At 36.8% G+C, this 22,953-nt stretch overlaps 1 protein-coding gene across 1 annotated transcript in view; it reads right to left on the bottom strand.

Annotated features, from left to right (window-relative positions):
- Window positions 1-1,368: 1,368 nt before the first annotated feature.
- The window catches only part of LOC753796 (forkhead box protein J3), a 47,185-nt gene continuing 25,600 nt past the window's right edge, over window positions 1,369-22,953 (bottom strand). Inside the window, exons 6-9 of the mRNA XM_030986588.1 lie at window positions 10,159-10,365; window positions 8,544-8,642; window positions 6,594-6,740; window positions 1,369-4,302 (exon numbers count right to left, since the gene is read on the bottom strand). Of these exons, the coding sequence (XP_030842448.1) occupies window positions 3,995-4,302; window positions 6,594-6,740; window positions 8,544-8,642; window positions 10,159-10,365 (761 nt within the window). The 3' untranslated portion in view covers window positions 1,369-3,994. The remainder of the gene's footprint in view (window positions 4,303-6,593; window positions 6,741-8,543; window positions 8,643-10,158; window positions 10,366-22,953) is intronic.

The following is a 22,953-nucleotide window of genomic DNA, read 5'->3' as shown; positions in this document are numbered from 1 at the left end:
CAAACCCTGCTAACATTAATACTCAGAAAAAGGCCATCACATTATGAAACGATCACACTGGTCACAAGCCCTTTTCGCCCAAGAATTAAAACTTCAATCAGATCAGTAAAGACAGCACAGTAGTTTACTGTTGATCCCAGTGCGGGTATTATGTCACAGCTGCATAAACGCATTCATACTTCGTACTTAAAGCTTTATAATTTCATTCTGTTTTCATAAAATTATCTAAAAGGTAACCTCAATGATTAGTAGAAGTATTGTGATAATTTGTTTAGAAATTCAATCCAGTTGTCAAGATATTCAAAAGGCCTCTTTAATAATGCAATAACTTTGGGTCTTTATGTATAACTCCAAGCAACTACTTACTTAAAAAAAAAAAAAAAAAAAAAAAAAAATAACTATAATAGCTGTATTTGAGACCCTGAAACAGTATCGTACTGATGGATAAGCACTTGGACTGATAGAAAAGATGGACTACGGCTTAAGCTCACTGCCCACTGTACGATCCAACAGCGATTGTGAAACACCCCCCAGCTGGCCCTGCGCATCTAAGGTACATGCATGAACATGACTGCAGAATCCTGAAAGCACTAATATTTTCATATATTCAATACCTGATATTATTTTTGGCTTTTTTTCCAATGTTGGAGTGCAATTGGATTGTAGAGTGCACGGTAGGCTTTACAAAATAATTCTAATTCACCACATACATAATACATGTACAACAAAACAAACACAAAAACACTTGTCTATAAATATAAAGTGTGAGCCCTATTCCACATCAATGACTAGATATGATTGTGTTGTATTAAATATATTGTGCTTTGTGAATTTCTCATAAAGTAATGTCTCAAATTATGAAAGAAGAATTCAGCAATTCAATATATCTTCTGTCAGTTGCATAGAATTGTGTGCCAGGCATTTATACTGATTTCTTCCTTACTTCCATACAGGCAAGTTACATTATTGGTTGCTTTACAGTCAACTTGCCAGCAGTAATAGGTATAGACAACACCTCACAATTAATAACATAAACAGCCTCATGAACTATGTACAATAAGTCTTGGTTTCACTAATTTTCAATAGCACTACCTTGGAATAATGATGGAAAAACTTGAAACACCTGATTTCTTGTAATCGAAGGCCACTTACATTCGTCATTAATACATTACAATATCAAATTTTGAGAGAAAGATTATTGCAGTGTTTGATATTCCTGCAAATGAAAGTGATTCTGTGCGAAGTGTTATTTACACTTTTAATATCAATTTATTTATCTTTATATTTTCTTTTAAAAAAAATAAAACCTAGAAACAAAATTTGTGATGGATAATATGAACAGAATAAGTGATAAATGAAAAATGCCCGTAAGAAAGAAAATGATCTGGCATACAACTCTTGAGTTAAATAACCCTGTATAACAGAATAGAATATTTTTAATTATTTGACTTGAATAAACATATTCTGATTTTTAGCTTAGTATTCACTAGGACAATATAACTTAAAAAGTTGAATTTACCAAATGAAACATGATTTTATAGAATTTCAGTATAACACATTTTAAGAACAAGAAATCCAATTATTCAAAAATTAATTCAAATATAAATGATTAAATTAATAATTAATCCAAAATCTAATAGTCATCAAAACAAATCAATGAAGCTGCCTTTAAACAAGTCAATCCAAAAATTGATACACTGTATATTGCAATAGATATGGGCATGCATCATGCATCTATATGCCTGCATATTGTGAAAAGGGCAACTCTGTATCAAATATGGTAGACCCTTATGAAATTATGCATCTATTTAATAGCAAATCAAACATCAAAGGCTCGTACAGATATGACGCGGTTAATTGCCATGTTTTTTGTTCACGTATATGAATAACAACTGCGCGCAATAAAGGTCTTGCGCTTATTCACCGAGCTCTGTGATTGGAAACGTGAAGCGTAATACAATTAACATCATCGTAACAGAACTGCTGTGGTTTTTTGCCGCGTCAAATCTGAAGTAGGCTTTAACAGCGCATGCATGCACTCACTTTGTTAATTTCTCCAAACAGGAAAATATGGAGGAGGTATCAACAAACAAAACATGGTACTATCAGTACTAAACAAGCTGCCACTGCAATTAGAGATACCTTTACTAAAACCTGGCTTTAAAAAAATAAAAAAATCTATTATACAGGGTGGTCCAATAAAAACGGATTAGCATGCTTTCATTGAAGTGTGGTCAAATTCACTGGTAACAGCTGACGGAGAGTTTTTCACAAGAAAAATGACACCATTATTGACTCATTTGGTAGAGGGGTTTTTGTTTAAGGGGTCATTTTGTGATGCAAGGGTGGGGGTTCAAATTTGTTCAGTATCAACAAAACTTTGTTTTAAACAGTTCTTATAATTTCATGTCAGTGTTCAACAGTCATTAAAAATGCCTGAAAAAAAGACAAAGGTTTGTGGAATATTATGTTTTGTGTTCAATCTGAAGGTTAATAACAGCGTGCACAAACCTCAACCATCATACATTTTTCGAAATTACACAATGATGCATCATTTTCTGCAAGGAGCACTGCCAGAGGATGTCTTAAAAATTGATCCAGAAAAAGAAAAAAATAGTCTACCTATTGACGCAAATAAGGTATCAATTTTCTCCCGAAAAGATTCCCTGTATAATGGTACCAGTAGAACTTGCCTCACATTATTGAAAGTATGATATTTTGTTTTTTTATGGACCACCCTGTATAAATTGTTAGAAGTATCTGAGAAAGATAAGAGATTAGAGAGAACCACAAGCCAGCACAGTCTTGGGTGTATTGCCGTTAACACTCACACACACTCACCCAAACATCACAAATATATAGCTGTTCGTCTATGTACATATCCACATCTGTACAACATAATTGGCGAGATAGTGTTTACAATAAAATATTATGAAAAGTAACAGATAAAATTCCCCCCGGCAATTTACTATTGCCTTTTCCCCCTATGTGTGCATCTCCTTTGATGCTAAACAAGAAAGAGGATGCAGTCTTCAGGCGTTGGAATATCTTATATAGATTCTGGGTCCATTTCTTACCCATTTGCATCAAGAATGTACATTCTAGTTTACTTATCATGCAGCAATGATCGTAATATTTCATCATCTCCTCTGAAAAGCTTCTTCATTCTTTAAATTAAGGAAGTACTATCCAGAGACACCTTTTCCAAGAGCCTTTCAAAACAAGGATCTTTGACCTTCTACACTCCATCATCAACAAGGGGTTCAACCCTCAGATTTATACCCTCAATCTTCTGTTGACTCCACATCAGTCTTTCAGGGTGTACAGGATTTTGTCTTCTGCCCGCAAAACTTGTCTTCTGTAAAAAGACACAAGTGTATTCCTCAGCAGTCTTTCAGATTAGATTTCACTTTACTCCTATGACATAAATCTTCTTGAGAAAGACTCAACTGCATTCATACAAGTGATCATTCAGAGTATCCCAGGCTTCTTTTTCTTCTAGGACACTCATCTTCTCTTCTCTGGAAGGTTGCAACTGCATTCCTCAGTGGCCTTTCAAAGTGTACCACATTGCTGTTATTCCTGTGACACTCGTTTCCTTCATAGAATCACAGCTGTATTCTCTACAGATGAAGCCATTGAAGCAAGAGCCAACCTGTTCCTTCACACCCACCAGATTTGTAGATGTTGCAGTCCACTTTCCCAATCCGATGAAAGATAGATGTGCCACCGAGCTTTTCTTGGCAACACTCTTTTCCACACCATGCTGGGACTACGCCCTTTGTAGTTCCCTTACGGCAACACTTGCACAGCCTCTGAAACTAGCACAGTCTCCGCACCTGGCACGGAGCATGAGCGGATGTATCAAGACACCTGAAGCATCCAAGGATTACCACTCTCTTGCCCAAAGACCTAACCCAGGTGCTGAACACCCAGGGGGATAAGATCGAGAGAGAGTTCTGATCTCTAAGTCACTATCTAGGAGAGGCAACAGCTACGCGATGGTGTCCCACGGAAAGTTATCTTCAATGTCGTCATCGGGGAAATCGGTCGTGCGTCGCGGCAGAACACTCTGGTGGACTACCCGTTGCATGTGAGCGTTTGGCGATGTCCCCTGGTGGGGTTGAGGAACCATGGTTGGGCTGAGGTTGTTGTGACCCATACCCATGACCGGTGAAGGCACGCCCAAGGATTGGTGGCTACTGTTGGGACTGAGGAGGGGCGGTGAACCCATCAGGAAACCCCCGCCACCTGTCGTTGAGTTGGAGATGCTGCTGTGCGGGCTGTCGCTGAATGCGCTACCTGTAATGGGGGCATCAAGAACAAAACACAAGATTATAAATTGTTACAGAGAAAATGTTATCATTTCATCCCATATTAACCATTATTTGAAAAAAATATAATCCTAAAGATTTAATCTTTACCTTTTATAGATACAAACACAGAAGAAAAGATATGTCATTCAATATAACAGAACCAATCACCTTAAAGGGATAAAATTGCGTGCAGCTAGAAAGGATGATTATTTATTCATCATTCATCATGTCAATGATTTCAAACCATTTCAACCGTCCTAGAGAGTAGATTATGGAAGAGTTTCATCAAGATGTAAATACTGGTTTGAAAGTTGTTATATCACATCCAAAAGTAAAAATTACCTGTATCAGCGATCTGACATACGAAGTAATCGCCAAAACAACAACTACTGGTGATCAAAAAATTGGCGGCTTATTTCAGTCTACCAATTCCCGTCTGAGGAAGATGTCTGAACTCTTTTGGATGTGCTTTAAGAACTTTCAAACCCATTTAGAGAGTAGATCTCACATTTTTGCTTCTATAGATCTATAGACCAATAGGCTAAAGGGTCAAATCATCTAAACAGACAATTTGTGTCCAGCTAGTAAGTATGAAATTTGGACTTTTTAACAAATTAGGTTTCTTGAGGTCATGCCAAATAACAGAGTAGGTGGCCTTGATTTGAAGTGCGATTTCCTTTCCTATTTCCTCTCTTCAACAATAATGGATCCGGGATAAACCAAAACCAATAAGAACTAAGAATGTTTAATGTGCTTTCATATTCTTTCAGTTGCCTTAAAAGCACACGTTTTACCACAATATGTTGAGCTCTACTTATTTTTAATCCTTCATAGATTTGAGGTTTTGCTTTTGATTACAGAATGCATCTTATCCTACATTTGTATTTCTCCAACCCCCCCCCTTTTTTTTGGGGGGGGGGGGGTATTTTGAAAGTGAAAGGGGTGTGCCACATCTGTATTCATTAAATTGTTTGGTTGTTTCATTCTGCTTATAATATCTTTATTTTTTTTTCTTTTATCACCTGATGTTTGTTTCCTCTTATATCATCTCAAAATCAAAATCCTCTCACATTCCAATTATTTATCTATGCACTATCCTACTTTCATTCTTATTCTGCATACATGTACATGTAGTTATTTTCTTTCTTTTATTTTAATCTTCTTCTGTTTCTAATACTTCTTTGTTTTCTTTCTATTTTAACACCAACGAACCTTTTCTACAAAGGGGAGATAAAAATATATCTTGCCCCAGAACTCAGAAGGAGTACACAAATAATGCTAGGGGCGCTTGGACTAAGTACAGTCCTCATTGGTCATATTCCATGCCTAATTCAACAGTGAAAAGGAAGAAAACTTCTCTCCAAAATAAATGAATCAATAAGGTCTGTAAACTATGTAGCACAGAGGGGAAGAGCATCAGCCTTGAAATTTATCTCTGATTATTTTTTCTTCTTCTGTTTCCCATCTCTACAACTACTTTTCATCACATTCATTCATTTCTTACTGCCTATTGTACAAATTAATAATAATAATAATAATAGGCATTTATATAGCGCCGTCTATCTAGACAATTCTATTCCGAGGTGTACAAGAAAAATAGAATGAATGAGAGAGTTTGGATGAGTGTCATAGTGGCAAGCACAGGTATTGTTAAAAAAGATAAGATTTCAGCTTGGATTTAAAGGTCTCTCAGGAAGTTATGATTCTCAAATTAAATGGTAAATTATTCCAAACAGAAGGTACTGCAGCTGAAAAGGTCCTATCACCACATGGTAATCGCATCTTGGGGATCTTAAAAAGATGCTGGTGTGATGATCTTAGACTACGAGCTGGTGTATAAGGCATAACAAGGTTTTGTAAATAGTTTGGTGCCAATCCATTTACAGTCTTCCATGTGAGGAGATGGATTTTGAATTATATGTGCTTGCAGATTGGCAAGCAGTGCAGCTTTTTGAGAACTGGGGGGTGTTTCACAAAGATCCTTAGTCGAACTTAACTCTAAGTTGGACTTAAAAATTATGGAGAGCCATTCGTAGCCTTAGAATGAAATATATTCAAAATCAAAAACTCAAGTATTTTAGACTTTTCATAAATTCAACATCAAGAACATGAAATCTCCTTGACAATAGAAAATATGAATGATTTGAATCAACATTTTATGCCTTTTAAAATAACTTTTACAAAATATTTTCAAAGATGCTAACGGCTTTCCATAACTGTTAAGTCCAACTTAGGATCTTTGTAAAACACCCCCAGGAGAAAAAGAGGGCTACATACCTCCTCCACTACCCCGACTTGTGTTGAGAAAACCAGCCACGCCTGTCTGCTGGAAGAAGTTGTTTAGCGATTCAGCCAGATCTGCAAACTGCCCAGGCTGCAACGACCAGTTCTTGGAGTCTGCTTGCCTCATACTCTCCATCAGACCTGGCACATTCAAGAGTATCAACAGGGTCAAATAATAATAATAATAATATCTAAGATTTATATAGCGCTGGTATACACATACAGTTTCTAAGCGCTTTACAAAACAAATGAAATGAAAATTATGTTTGATCTAAATGTGTAATAAGCATCAACAAGAAATGTGAAATGAACATTGTGCTTAATTTAGAAGAAACAAACAAATAGTATTAGCATTAGGGTGAGGTTGCACTGTCTTTCTTTCATTTCGTCATAGTAATCATCTCTATTTCGCATTTATTTCAAACAAAATCTAATGTGACTCTACAAATGATGTTATAGCCTGTCTGCACTAGTTTGGCCAGGAGGGATTAGACCTCCCTGCATGGTCACTGAAAGGTGGTTATCTCATCAAATCAGCTCTCACTTAACATAAGATAAAGGAGACCATGGGGGTCCAACGGGTACCGCTTAGACATTGTGTGCTATATAGAGAGCGCAAGTAGCTACAACTAGTGCAGTCCCGCTTTAAAATGCATCCCAAAGCTTTAATAATAGCAAAAGAAAAGCATTTTACTTGTAAATGCTATTTAAAAAAGAGCACCACATGAAGAACCCTAGGAATATCTGTGCACTGTGGGTATACAGAAATATGATGCGCACTACCCTGTAGGTCATTTGATTTTGCCTCATTGGCTCATGAGGCAATACTGCATCATATTATAAGAACAAGGCTTCTAATAGCAAGTGATAATCTTAGGGTTAGGAATGTACAGTATTTCTGTCTTTCTACATACAAAATTGTCTATTTTGTACTGATTTCAACTGAATCTCACTGACTCTGTGTACCGGTACCACTGATTCTCGCCACACTGTTTAATAGCAAACTGCAAGTCAGGAAACAAAACAAGGGTTGGCCTTTGTGACATACTAGTTCCTATGTCTTTGCCATGGTATCCTACCATAAACCCTGGTAATGACTAAACTTCAGAGGGAAATTAAGCAACCACCAGAATTCCATGAAATCTAACCAAATTAGGTAACGGACTGTCAAAATACCTGCTAGAATGTTCTTCAAAAAGGCATTGCTTCACATATTTTCAGAGAGAACCACTGGTGATACAGCAAGTGTTCATTCAATCAATTACCCCCCAAAAAAGATTACTTTGGCATTGTAAATGGGGACCTGGTAGGAATTTATTCCTTGAAATGCAGAGCGTGTGACAGCTGCACTGCTAAAGCCAGGGTTATTATGCAGCATTATTGTAGAGCGCTTAGAGACTTCTGATAAAGTAAGTGTTAGGGGCTATATCAGCAAATATAATTATAATTATTGTACACTGCATTCTAGCTATATGACTAATTTCATAGAAAGTGAAAAATATCTGTTTTAAAGCATTGTAATATATACAGGTTTAATGTTTGCTAATCTGTGACATGCAGAACACCTGCCAATAAAGACTGCTTTTCTCGATTCCCTTGAATAGTCTTGAAACACAGGTTTCACTGTAATACCACCTGTCTTATACCATCTGGTGAGATCTGCAAGGACAGTTACTTCAAATCTTAACAAAGTTGTAACACCCATCTTCCTCTCAACAATGCTTTGTTTACAACTACATTGTTTTTAACACTGATGGAAGTAAAAAATGTCTGATATATAAAGGACAATATAACTCTAATCTTGAATCATGTACTTCTCAGCCTTATCAAAAAAGGCATGAAGCCTCCATTTATAAAATTTACTTTTCTTGTGTTGTGAACCAACAAAATTGCTTATACTGACAGATGATAGGACGAAGAGACAATGAGGTTATGGCCACTCACCTGCAAATTGTGATAAATCTAAATCTGAGAAATTGTAGCTGCTTGCAACCCGCACGCTTTCTTTGAGAATGTCAAGGTTATTCATCCAATCTGTATTTCCTGTTTTTAAAATAGAAAAAGAACAAATAAATTGTTATTGCAACCCAGTTTTTGCAAGTACTATTGTGTTAGATTCTTGGTCAATATTCAAGATGAGGTGATGAGGCGAGAAGAAAAAGTGAGAAGGGTAAGTAGCAAAATGGATGGATTGGAAGACAAGAGAAAATGGAAAGCTATTGAAAGAGAATAATTAAAGGAAAGATCACAAAAAGTAAAGAAAAGGAAGAAGTTGCAAGAAGACAAAGGGAAAGAAAGAACAAAGACAAGGGAAATTAAAGAGGTGGGAGAAGAGAGAATGATTGGATCACTGAGGTGAAAGTAACAGTGAGAGGGGGGGGGGGGAGAACAAAAATGAGGTAAGAGGTGATAGACTAATATTAAGATTTATAAAAAAAGGAAGAAAAATAAATTTAGAAGGAAGAGAAAAAACGAAAATTAAGAAAACAAGACAAAGGAATACATAGAAGAAAAAGAAGAAGACAGAGGAGGGGGAGACGAAGAAAAAAATGAAGAAGACTAAAATGATGCAAATGATAAAGAAGAGAAGAAAAAGAAAAGAAAAATGGTTTGATGTCAAAAAGCACATAAAGGAAAGGGATCACAAGCAGAAGGAAATGAAAATGAAAGCAAAACAAACATCATGGCAAGCAGTGTTCTGGAAGAACGATCATAGGAAATCACACTGACATCCTACAGGACATTTCCCTTCTAAAAACAAACTCTCTTCATCCGTTTGAGATTACCCTGAACTGATTTCCATAAACTGACACTGTGTGCTTCTTGGAATACTATACATACATTCCAGCTATCATTATATACATATGTAGGGAAAGACATGGCATAGATTGAATCAATAGTTTCAATCCATATCAAATTTCAGACAAAGAACTATTGAAACCTATTAAATGGATAGTTCTTGGCAAAACTGAAAGGAAAGATTGATCAAAATGATGGATTTATTTTCAGTGAATTTGCCTTGATAGGCATTCTTTAATTTGAGATTGTAGTGAAGCAAAGCCCTTTTTTCCCTCAAAATCTTGGGGGAAAAAGAGAGTGTGGAGTACAATGAATAATATTGAGTGCATTGCTGCTATAATGACATGAATCATTAATGCTCATATATCGGTTTGGTTTTAATGTATAAGCACACACATCACCGTGATACTGTCCTTCAGGTTTTATATGTGAACACACTTACTCTAACCATGGACCCTACTCTAACTATACTAAAGGCATTGTAAAATCCATGTCAAGTTTTGATAAGCCCCCACAAAACCTTTCTTCAGTAAAACCATACCAGTCTTTAGGTCAACATAGGAGGCGCAATAGCTCAGTCGGTAGAGCAGTGGTCTCGTAGTCCAGTGACCCGAGTTCGAAACCAAGGCGATGCCCTTTGGTAAGGCATTATCTCTCGGAGAAGACCTAAAGCCGTCGGCCGTCTGGTTGCTTACTTACAAGTATTTATGCTTTCTTAGCAGTGAGGTAAAATAATCACCACCACTATGATATAACATACCTAATGACAGTTGAAGAGGTTGTTGCTGCGACTGTTGTAAGACCTGCTGTTGCTGTTGCTGGTTTAGTTGCTGATGTTGATTGTTGTTGAGTGAGGATATGCTACCTTGTGAATTGTTGAAGACACCACCCTGTTGCTGGTTTAATCCTTGCGATGAATTGGACTGCTCCAGCTGAAGCTTGTACTGTGCGATGATGTCACCAACATCTACAGAGAGAGAAGAAATCAAGAGTGTTCAGACATTTTTATTCTGGCAATATTTGCTCTGAGCTTTGTGTTGTCAAAGATACAATAGACTAAAATTCAGTCTACTTTGTTCAAGGAGATGCTCTGCTGAGGGTCAGAGACTGTTTGGCTCCACGGAATCCCTGTCCTATATGTAGAGGTGTCATGGTCAAGTGGATAGGTCGCCCAACTGTAGATCACATGGTTCACGGGTCGAGTCTCACCGTGGCACTAATGTACTTTAGCAAGACATTAATCTACATTTGCCACTCTCCACCCAGGTGTAGTAAATGGGTACCTGGTAGAAATGTATACATTGAATGCTTTTAGCACCTTAGGGCAGCTGGGCTAAAGCCATGTAAATGTAGCTATTAACATTATTACTACATGTGCTGGAGGAGAGCTCCATAAGTCAAACTAGGTTCTAAGACAACCACCTCCTTGACCAATTACCAGCGGGACAATCACCCCAAAGGAAAATTACCCCCTCCCCCCCATAAAAAAAAATATCTGCTTTTATTAAAACCAACTTATTATCAGGGTGGACTCCCCCTTTATAAACAAGGGGGGTATTTTTTTATTTTTTGAACAATTTATTTATTATTATTATTACTATTATTTTTTTTTTTCCTTTTTTTTTTTAAATTTATTTTTTTTTTTTTTTAATTATTTTATTTACCGGTTTTATTTATTTTTTATTTATTTATTTATTTATTTATTTATTTATTTATTTATTTTTTTTATTTATTTATTTTTTTTTTTTGGGGGGGGGGGGGGGTGTCCTTTGGGGTAGTTTTCTCGGGTGTGGGGGGGGGGGGGGGGTGATTGTCCAGGAGGTAATTGTCATGATACAGTCAAGCTATGTTATCTTAAAGATCAATCTCATTTAAGACTGTGACAAAATCATGACTACTTTTGACGCTGCAAGATGGATCAACCGATCAAGTATGACATATTTCCTGTTACGAACACACGCTTCAAGAAGTATGAAAAGGTAGTTTCATTTTCATATTAACAAAGATAAATAGCCTGCATTTTGCTATAATTTATCATTAATTGATCACAATCAATAAGTATATAATTTGTTTTCAGTTTTCTTTTCAAAGTTTGTACAGTATATATTCTTAAAAATTGAAAGGACATTTTTCCTTTAACCTTTGACATACATACATACATATACGATTATATGATGTAGTAATGTTGAACTAGAACCCAAAGGTCTGCCTAACTGCAACATTTAAATATTTGATGGCTTGACAGACACATTCATCAATTGGCTGGTGTTGCTTATTAACTGCCACATCACACACTACAGGAACATGTATGATTTGTTTGTAAATTAGAGCAAGCAAAACTGCTACACAGAAAAAAACAATGGCATACAAAATTTAATTTAATTTGAATGTGCATTCAGAAGCAACAACTTTAAATGTATTCTTTTGTGTTTTTTTGATGGCTTGACACATTCATCAATTGGCTGGTGTTGCTTATTAACTGCCACATCACACACTACAGGAACATGTATGATTTGTTTGTAAATTAGAGCAAGCAAAACTGCTACTAGAAAAAAACAATGGCATACAAAATTTAATTTAATTCGAATGTGCATTCAGAAGCAACAACTTTAAATGTATTCTTTTGTGTTTTTTTGATGGCTTGACACATTCATCAATTGGCTGGTGTTGCTTATTAACTGCCACATCACGCACTACAGGAACATGTATGATTTGTTTGTAAATTAGAGCAAGCAAAACTGCTACACAGAAAAAAACAATGGCATACAAAATTTAATTTAATTCGAATGTGCATTCAGAAGCAATTACAACTTTAAATGTATTCTTTTGTGTTTTTACCAGAGTTTTTTAAAAGAATTTTAATTTTCCAGAACTTTCCAGAACTAATTTACCCACAGCTCTAAATTCATTAAACGTATTATGGGAGGGAGGGGGGGGGGGGGAGGCTGCCTCAAAATGTTACTTTGCCATGAATCATGGTACATGTATGATCTGGGCATTTCCCGGAACTGTTTTCTTTTGCTGAACTTCCTTTCAATGCTTTATGTCATCCTGATACATGTTCATGTATATCGACAATGTAACACAATATGATCACATGTATTAACATAGGTATAAATATGCGTATTATCAGATAAGGGAAAGAAAAATTGATTCCCATTTTTACTTCAGGATTAATTTTTAAACGGCTGTTCTGAGATGTACCATATTTTTACATATTTTCCATGTATATAACAAATTCCTGAATACTATTTCATTTGCCCATGCACTAATCTGAACCCCTGTAATATTTTTCTTCTTAATTTCAAACACAAAGACATACCTGCCAACATTTGAAAACGATAATTAAGAATTTTTAGCACGGTATGTCTTCGAAAATAAGAAATCTGTACCCTTAACAGGCGTTCGCATATGCGGCGGCAGTGTAACTGGCAATACGCGGTAAATCTGTGCAAAAAAGCGAATACAAATTGGCTGCTCAATCATGCAGACCTTCAACACACGCAAAACGTGAAATCTCACATCGCATCAAATGATAAAACAAGCTTAATTTGGCTTAAGCAACACAAAAACAAAACAAAAAATCGAAATTGTGAAAAAACAGAATATTCCGGATTATTCGGAAGGGTTGGCAGGTATGCACAGAACTAGCAACGAAACATTCCTAAATTCTACAATTGCGTCAGATTTGCAAAAGTTTCATGGCTTTAGGTCATGATTTTGTGGTTTGTTTACATACTAAATAATGCAATATAATGCTTCTGTAAATTCAACCTTTTTGATGTGTATGATCATTCTCTGCAATTCAGTCTCATGACTGCTAATGTGAATGGGTTTTTTTAAAACAATTTTTTGTATTACCCCCCCCCCCAAAAAAAAGTCAATCAATGCTGATAAATTTCATCATTGGAATGCTTCTTTCAATATATTAAACAATTCTCTCTGTTATGTTCGTCTAAACATTTGGAATTCCCTACCTGTTTTTCGACTTTCATTCAAAAGACTTTCCAAGAAACATCTTCTCTCTCTTTATAATGCATCATTTATTTTAAGACCACATCTCACATACCAAAATGCAATCACCTTTCCCCCCTTTTTCCCCTAAGCGTTATGTTATTATTATTTCTGCACCTGGTGCATTCAATTTTCAAGCCTCATTGAATTTTACAGACACCATTTTTCATTTGTACTATGGTTTGTACTGACATATTTTCTTGTCAAGGTCAATTTAATTTAATATACTCATTGAATCACAAATGGAACAACATTGAATTTTTGCAAATTGCAAAACTTTCTGGTTTTAGAGGATTTACTTACCGGTATTCAAATTTTATTTATTCATTCACATTTTCCTCCTTACAAATTCTACAGATTCTGATGCAAATACTTGGCAGTTCCTTGTTCCTAATGTGTAAAGTAGTAGAAGTGTGATAGTGAATAGTCTCTCTAATCACTACCATCTACTACATATGGGACTAAGGGACAGGATCTGTCGAGACAGTTTAATAGAAAAATTCCTCTTTTGGTCTGTAGGGACGGTGTATGACATCATAGATCATATCCCTCTAGATTCTCTCATCGTGTTCCTGGCTGGAAAAGGGCATCTTCTATCAAAACTGAATCAGCTAGGCCCATGAATAGAATATCATATCTACCGTACTAGACAAAAACACTGGCCGACCATGATACATGTTGCACATTTTTCCATCAAAACACACATGTACATTGTGTCAGAGCAGCTTTCAAAGTCAGAAACCTTGACGTGACGATCAGAATTTGTGTAGTTTTGGTCTACATACCTGAACAATTTAACAAAAAGCCTATATACCGTGTAAATTCACACTATAAAATCATTGCTTTTGATAAGAGGAAACTTTGTAGTTAAGTGTGAATGTTTTATCATTAAAGTTCTACAAAGGCACCAACAACCCAAAACATGTTTGCAATTGGGTGCGATTATGATTCATACTATAAGTCTTGCTATCTTGTTGTGCAATAATTTGACTGAGCTTTACAAAATGAATTACACCACTTTCTGAAAACACATTGAACTGTTGTGCATAGAACTCGTCTTTGTGTACGAGCAGTTCTTTTTCCTGCTTGTGAGGGGACTGCCTTTAATATATGCAATATATGGTCAAAATCACCATAAAATCTATTAACCTAACAGGAATTTTCTGAATCCTTTCTATTCTGAGAATATCTTTTCCATGATGTGATATATACATTGTGGGGATTCCCCAAAATTCTACTTTGAAAAAACAAACAAACAAAAAAACTAATGCTGGGGAAAGGAAATACATGTACGCCTACATGTGTGATTGTGTGTCTTTGTCTCTGCCATGATGTGATATTATACATTGTGGGGATTCCCCAAAATTCTACTTTGAAAAAACAAACAAACAAACAAAATAACTAATGTGGGAGAAAGGAAATACATGTACGCCTACATGTGTGTCTTTGTTTAATATTACGCTAGGGCAAAGTCCACATTTCTAGTCAAGATTTACTGCAGAATCATATCTCATGCACACACAATTCTGGCTTTTAATGACCCATATTGCGAAGAAATAAAAAGAGTTTTGGCTTCTGAATCATCAGGGGTATTATTTGTTGTTGTTCTGCCAGTGCAAACACAGGATTGAAATTAAAACTACAAGTCTGGCTATCAGAAGTACTGTGTATTTGAAAAATAGTAGGAGTTTTAGTCTCTGAATCATCCAGAGTATTATTTGTATAGTTCTGCCAGTGCAAACACAGGATTAAAATTGCGATTGTAGTATTCAAACAACTTCTATGACACAACTCATTACACATACAATGAATATTATATCAGGAAATCTAATTTTTATGTTAAAATAACAGGCAAATACTTCACTTTAGAATGTAATACACGTACACATGCATGTATAAGTGCAGCAGATTGCATGAATAACAAATTGTATTATATTCATTTTTCAAACTATTGTGCCCTTGAACATAAACTTCAGTTTTTAATGTTTGTTTGTTTTGTTTTTTGTTGTTGTACAGTTTTGATGGAACCCATCTACCAAAAGATACATAGAAAAATATAATTCCTCTAATGAGCCCCTATACTAGTCTAGCCTACATGTACAAGGCTGAGAAAGTCCCAACAACTGTTCATTGTCTTGCACAACTTTCATTGAATTAGGTTAATGTTGGGAACAAATATCAGTCATGATCTACATGATACCCCTCTAACATAAATATCAAACCTCAACAGGATGGCAATGTTTCTGGAAAAAAAAAATGTCATACATACAGCAACAGTTGGATCACTACATACTACACTACAGGAATATTTGTGTCCTTTAAATACTGTAAGTTTGATGGTTTTTTTTTTTTACCTGACTGCTAAGAAAGCATGCGTATGCTTGTAATTAAGCAACCAGGGGACTGATGCCTTTAAAGGGGACCGACGCCTTTAAAGGGCACTAGTACATCAACTTGGTTTCAAACCTGGAGTATCCCAGTTTTGAGTCCAATGTAAATATTTGATAAAGCTACCCCCCCCCCCCCAATAAAGGCACAGAGTGCTTTAAAATTTTAACAAACAAGATCATAGAAAATGGGAGCAGCGGGGTTAGAGACAGTTTTAAAATGGACAGGATTTCTGCTGCGTGTCAGAAGGATATTAAAGGGGCTGTAGCATGACAAGACTATGCGTCTTTCCCGAGGCCCACTCAGGGAAAATCGGTTATAATACGACTACGGACGACGCGACCGCAGTAGGGCCTACATATTCACGTGCGTGCAACATATGAGAAACCGAAGCGTGAGGAGAACTTTGGTCTGTTTCGCGAGCGCTAGCTGACCCAGTTGATGAAGTCCATTTGTTTACGTGCAGTTGTCAAAAAGAAGACGTAGATGGCGTGAACCAGTATTTCTCATGCTAGAGCCCCTTTAAAGGTAATACAAAGTTTTAGTATGGGATCATGAATTTGGTTCAAATGAACATATTGGAAGCGTATACGATCCTACAATATTCAGTGATCGTTGTCGCGGTCGAAATCGACTCTAAAGTTATGAAATTGTAAATAATAAACACTTTATGTTGAATAGCTCCCTCTCAAGGTCAAGATATTAATTAAGCTATAAAACTAGATGGAACTTCGACTGCGCGCAGTCAAAAATGATGCCTCCGTCATAGAGCAATTTTACAAACCAAAACAGGAGAAATTTTTCGAATTCAAGTTCAATTGTAATCCATTAACAGGTTTTCAGAATATTGTGATTACAAGCTATTTTTGCATACATAATGAGCCCATGACCTTTGACCTTATGAACCAAGAATCTACTCAGTTCATTGGCTCTGCAAGAAACATACATGACCTAAGTTGGCAGGAATCCATCAATCGGTTCTTCAGATAACGCGATCACGAGCTGTTTTTGCATACATAATGTGCCCTGTGGCCTTTGACCTTTGACCTTGTGACCCCTACATCTAATCAGTTCATCGGCTCTGCAAGTAACATACATGACCTAAGTTTGGTAGCAATCCATCAATCGGTTCTTCAGATAACGCGATCACAAGCTCGTTTTGCATACATAATGAGCCCTGTGGCCTTTGACCTTTGACCTCGTGACCTCAAAATCTAATCAGTTTTTCGGCTTTGCAAGTAACATACATGACCTAAGTTTGGCAGCAATCCATCAATCGGTTCTTCAGATAATGCGATCACGAGCTCGTTTTGCATACATAATGAGCCCTGTGACCTTTGACCTTTGACCTCGTGACCCCAAAATCTAATCAGTTCATCGGCTCTACAAGATACATACATGACCAAAGTTTGGCAGGAATCCATCAACCAGTTCTTCAGATAACGCGATCACGAGCTCGTTTTGCATGCATAATGAGCCCTGTGACCTTTGACCTTTGACCTCGTAACCCCAAAATCTAATCAGTTCATCGGCTCTACAAGATACATACATGACCAAAGTTTGGCAGGAATCCATCAACCAGTTCTTCAGATAACGCGATCACGAGAACGGGACGTACGTACGTACAGACGTACGTACGTACGTACGTACGGACGTACGGACGGACGGACAACCCGAAAACATAATGCCTCCGGCTACTTCGTAACGGAGGCATAACAATGTTTATTGACTAAAATCGACCGATTAGCTATTCTCGTTCGGAAATTATATACCACAACTACATACTCTGAGATTTTCATGGTCGCATCTACCATTGCACGGCCGTAGGAGCTATTCGAAATTTATCAAAATTTACCGGGAGCACCGGTAAATCTTTATATTCAATTTTTCTCGAAAGCAGAAGTGTTTTTGGGGCTAAAATTTCTGGTGTTTTTAATACATCCACAGGGGCATCCAAATATATCAAAATTGTAAAAAATCACTATCCACCCATTATTCGAAATTTCCCAAAACTTTGTAATACCTTTAACCCTGTGTTGAAGTACATGAGTGAATGCCCTTCCGGCTCTCAACACATGATAGTTACATCAAGGAATTGTCAGAAACATTATTATACTCGGAGAGGAAAAACATTTTCCTGTTTTTATAACAATCACTTCTTTCATTTTTATCTCTGGAAAACTCTTCAATGCATGGAAACAATGCAACGACGCCTCAAGATCAATACAAATGGAAACATTTTGCCATGAATTGTTTGTTTTCCCCAGAAGAGTTCTTTCCTGTTTAGCTTCATGTTTTGCTCTACAATGACGTCATTTTTTGATACTTCAATCAGAAAAGCACACACCCTTTTTGTTGGTTGTAAGGGTTGAGTTTGGGTAATGTTAGATTTTGATATCATCATTAAAATGAGATAAAATTAAGGGTTGAATTCACAAAAGAGTGGTTTAAAATTGAACCACGGTCTTACGGTTTACTGCCCCCCCCCCCCTGAATTACAAGAAGAGCAGAGAAGCATACAATGTATGTATTACTCATTCACTGGTTTAGATTTAAGGACACACATTTACATTTTAAAGACAACATGCAAGCATAATAACATTTCCCTACTTTATATTTTATTGAGGCATATTAAAAGTTATTTTTTCATTTGCAAGAAGATTTGGTAATGTAAAGGGGGTGTAGCATGACAAGACTATGTGTCTTTCCCGTGGCCTGACTCGGAGCCAATCGGGTATAATACGACTACTGACGACGCGACAGCAGTATTCACATGTATACGCGAAACTGAAGCGTGAAAAGAACTTCCTTCTGTTTCGCCAACACTAGCGCGCGCTGACCGTTAATCAAGTCCATTCGTTTACGTGCAGTTGTCCAAAAGAAGTGGTGTTAACCAGTATTTGCCATGCTACACCCCCTTTAAGGTAACCTTTATTTGAAAGAGAAAGTTGCCCTATACTCAAGTCTCTAAGCATAGTGTCCTGGAGCTCCAATTTATTTATTTTATTTTTTATTTTTTAAAAAAACCTTTGGGTCAAGATTATCATTTGTGATAAAGACAGGATACATGTATATGATGACATCATATGCCAATGTAACATGAGGATGACAAGATTAATCAGTCATCCTTCCATACTCGGGATGCCCCAAATGGGATTATAAACGAGGAACAATGAGGGGCCACTTAGTTACATCATTTGGTGCAGGGTCCATATTTCATCTATTCGACTTCTACATGTAGACAATTTCACAAGTTTATAAAAATTGAAATGATTATCAAGACTTTAGATAGGTAAAGATTTATTGAGGACAGAATGGAATTGAGACATTAGAAGATATCAAAAACCACTTTAACTTTAAAACTGGTGCAATCGTCATCGCGAAGAACTTGAATTGTCACATTGAAGCTATTCGTAAGTTTTTACAAAGAACTAGCAAGAGCAGTGAGGGGGAAAATGTGAGTTATCTGATGGATTATTTGGATAATTCATAAGTGTTTTTGAAATTTTTGTTTAAACTAAGAATAAAAAAAGAAATGGAATATGACAACCCCCCCCCCCCCCCAGAAAGAAAGAAAAAAAGTTAAAAAATAAACAAACAACAAAACACTTTTCAAGACTTAGTCTGAATCACATGCACATGGATTTGGAAAGGTATACTGGTAGATTTTCCTTAAAAATATTTTAATAAACAAACAAAAAACACAAAAGACCAATTAAAGAACATTATAAGACCGTCATTCACCATTCAGTATCAGGTTGAAAATGCTTCTTGATTCAGGAATGCAAGACGTCCAAGTTCAAGGAGCGAGGCCTACTAGAGCCAATTACTTCCACATCTTAACCCTAAAAGGGTGGCTTAATGACATCACAAACCCCGCGTCTGATCCCCCCTCCCCCTCACTATCCCCCTGAAGCACCAGGCCTATGTCAATGGGTCTGTTCACATTATGGCCCAGTCCACCCGACAAATTCAATACCAGACTATCAAAAGACCAAACAAAAGTTACTTTACACCAAATAGTCTGGAATACTGGAATTGATCAGTTAAGAACTTAAGAGTCGGTTTAAGTTGGTTTAGTGGTGTCACTATTAAAGTATGTACATACGGAAAATTGGCCTAAAACAAGGCTGAGCTTGGGTCGAGTCGCGATTCTTAAACACGTGTCCAGCTATCTTGGTCACTCAAGAAATTTGCCCAACTACCAGGTACTGTAATCTGACCAGAAACTTTTGCAAATTGCAACAATGTAATAGTATCACTAGTGTGTTGATCAATAATTAGAAGGTATGAAACCCTTGCGAGTCTGAACCATTCACTACCGTTTCATGCATGAAACAGTATCTGGTTTTTGCACTTTCACTGCGAATGAGCTTGCAATCAGGCTAATTTCTCAAGATCAGATTTAGTTAGCAGGCTACTTTGAAAACTTGGCCATGTGAAGACGGGTCTTAGAGATCCCTTGGGTAGTGGAGAGGGGGAAGCAGACAAACAGCTGTTCACTAGATCAAGTCTTCTACGTCATCCTGGACAGATGCATCGTGGAGCTTGTTCAAACTAGTGGCAATTCATACAAAACTCTTACAAAGAAACATTGTATGGCAAAGGGGGCGTTCACACTCGATAATAAAATGTAAAAAAGATATTAAGTTGTTTAAAGAAACTAGTTTTGAAGAGGTTAGTTAAAGGTAATACAAAGTTTTTGTATGGGGTCATGAATTTGGTTCAAATTAACAATTTCGGAAGATATGCGTTCCTAAAATATTCATTGATCGTTGTCGCGGTTGAAACCGAGTCTACAGTTATGGAATTATAAATAATAAACTCTTTATGTTATATAGCTCCCTCTCAAGGTCAAGATATTAATTTAGCTATGAAACAATGTTTCTTGATTAAAATCGAACGATTAGCTATTCCCGTTTGGAAACTATATATCACAACTACATATTCTGATATTTTCATGGTCGCAGCTACCATTGTACGGCCAGAGGCACTATTTGAAATTTATCAAAATTTACCGGGAGCACCGGTAATTCAACTTTTCTCGAAAACAGAAGTGTTTTAGGGGCTAATTTGTTTAGTGCTTATAAAACATCCACAGGGGCACCAAATATAACAAAGTTGTAAAGATTCTCTATCCACCCAATTTTCAAAATTTCCCAAAACTTTGTATTACCTTTAACATGACAGGTGGCTAATCATCAGTGCGTGCTTAGGACAAGCCCCGCCTCGTAGTTTCCATATGATAACTTCATTCAGACTAAAACGGACACCGAGTCCCTGAAGTTTCATATACAACATCTCATTATACAACGTTCAGAGAAACGTTGCTTATTTATGAATGACCATATCATGATAAAATGTGGTAGTCTGAACAGTGTTTAGAGAGATTCCTTGCCCCTTCCCATCTCTCTGACTGATAACAGTCTTTCTCCCTCCCAAAAGGGACGAGGATATCCTAATAAGATAACATCTGAATTGATGCGTGGGTCAGGGAAAGAATCAATTTTGGCTCGTCTCTTCCAAGTGCAATCTCACTTCGTCAATGGCAGTCTCCTAGAATATCCAAAGTGCTCTAGAATGCTGTCGTCATGCCAATGGAAATGGCTAGAATCGACTATATACTCAAGAAGTCATTTCAGAAAGTTGTCGAATATCTCTAATGTTGTAAACATGCCAATGGAAATTGCAATAGACTTTTACTCAATAATTCATTTCAGAAAGTTTTCAAATATCTTTAGTCTCTAAAGCAAAGATGATTTATCTTAATAATGTGGCAAACTATGGCATAGTTTCAACAACAAACTTTTATTAAGGTGGATTCAACCGGAGAATCAAATAAGATGGGGAACCTGGGCCTTGTTTCATAAAACTTGTCATCAGTGACAAATGACAGTTTTTGTTATAAGCTAGTGAAATACTTGCTTCTGATTGGTTATTAGCAGATTAGTCACTGATTTTTGTCATGTTTCATTAAAAAAGGATTTGCGAAATGGGTCCCTTTCTTTCATCTTAAAAATAAAAGACCTCACACAGCTCCTGTAAAAACATAAACCGAGCCGCCCCATACCTATTAGTGAATGAATATCACCTCATCGTCATACATCATCCCGATCCCTTCATGACGATGAAGCTCAAATTGGCCACGGCAGATGGGTGTTATGAATTGGCACATTACTCCGTCCACTGATTGGAACTGAATGAAACCCTGATGAACGCGCTCAGCTGACTCGCCAGTTGCCCCTCCTGCGTTCTGATACACATTGTGGGTTGACCTTGTAGACTGGTCATGAGATTCAACATGTTGTGCGGTTTTGTCCTAATTCACTCGTACATGTACAATGCAATAGAACCCTCCCCCATTTTCCCAAGCTACCGCTAGTTTTCAACATTATTTCCTCTGATGATGGTTAGAGCCCTCCCCCATTTTTCAAAGCAACTGCTAACTTCCAAGATCCACTTTTAAACAAAGTATACAGAACTTTGTGCATGGATTTGGTAAAATTCTCTAAATACTAAAGGGAGTGGGGCGTCAGTTTCCATGTGCCGAAGGCCATAATACGGTGATACCAGACTTGGTGGAAATACCATTAATGTGTGTACAATTCTCCGCACAGCGAGCCCCTAGGCCTATCAAGAAAAAAAGCCTAGTCTCTCAGAAGGCCTGTCTTCATCAGACTGAAGTTGCAAAATCCCCCGCTATTTTCAGACTTGGAATATGTTCCCGAAGCTCGAAATTGCATCTTCCACAGACTGATAAACTAGCTTGGATGGGCGCAAATTAGCACGCCATTTCCCAAATAGCGGGCTATTTTGGAAACAAGACCAAGATTTCTAAATTAGATTACAGACTCTTATACCAGCAGTCTAAAAAAAAATCATTTGTATCTGCCGTACAATACAATATACAAACTTCAAGGTAATACTGAAGTCCTTTTTACCGGTTCATTGCTATCATATCTGACATCAAAATGTAAAAAAGCCGGAATTCCGGCAACTGCTAGAAAACTGGCATCCCTGATTAGTGAACAGGTCTATTGTGTAAAATCATGAAAACTGATTATGATCACATTATCAGTCGGGACCCTGTGTTTATACAATTTCCATGAAAAAGGATACTTCCTTATAAAAGAGGAAGTTTGCATTGTAGCTT

Source organism: Strongylocentrotus purpuratus, unplaced genomic scaffold (assembly GCF_000002235.5).
Source record: "Strongylocentrotus purpuratus isolate Spur 01 unplaced genomic scaffold, Spur_5.0 spur5_scaffold_16, whole genome shotgun sequence".
Lineage (NCBI taxonomy): Eukaryota > Metazoa > Echinodermata > Echinoidea > Camarodonta > Strongylocentrotidae > Strongylocentrotus > Strongylocentrotus purpuratus.
The sequence above is the reverse complement of the archived record's forward strand: the minus strand, read 5'-3'. Positions and strand labels throughout refer to the sequence as shown.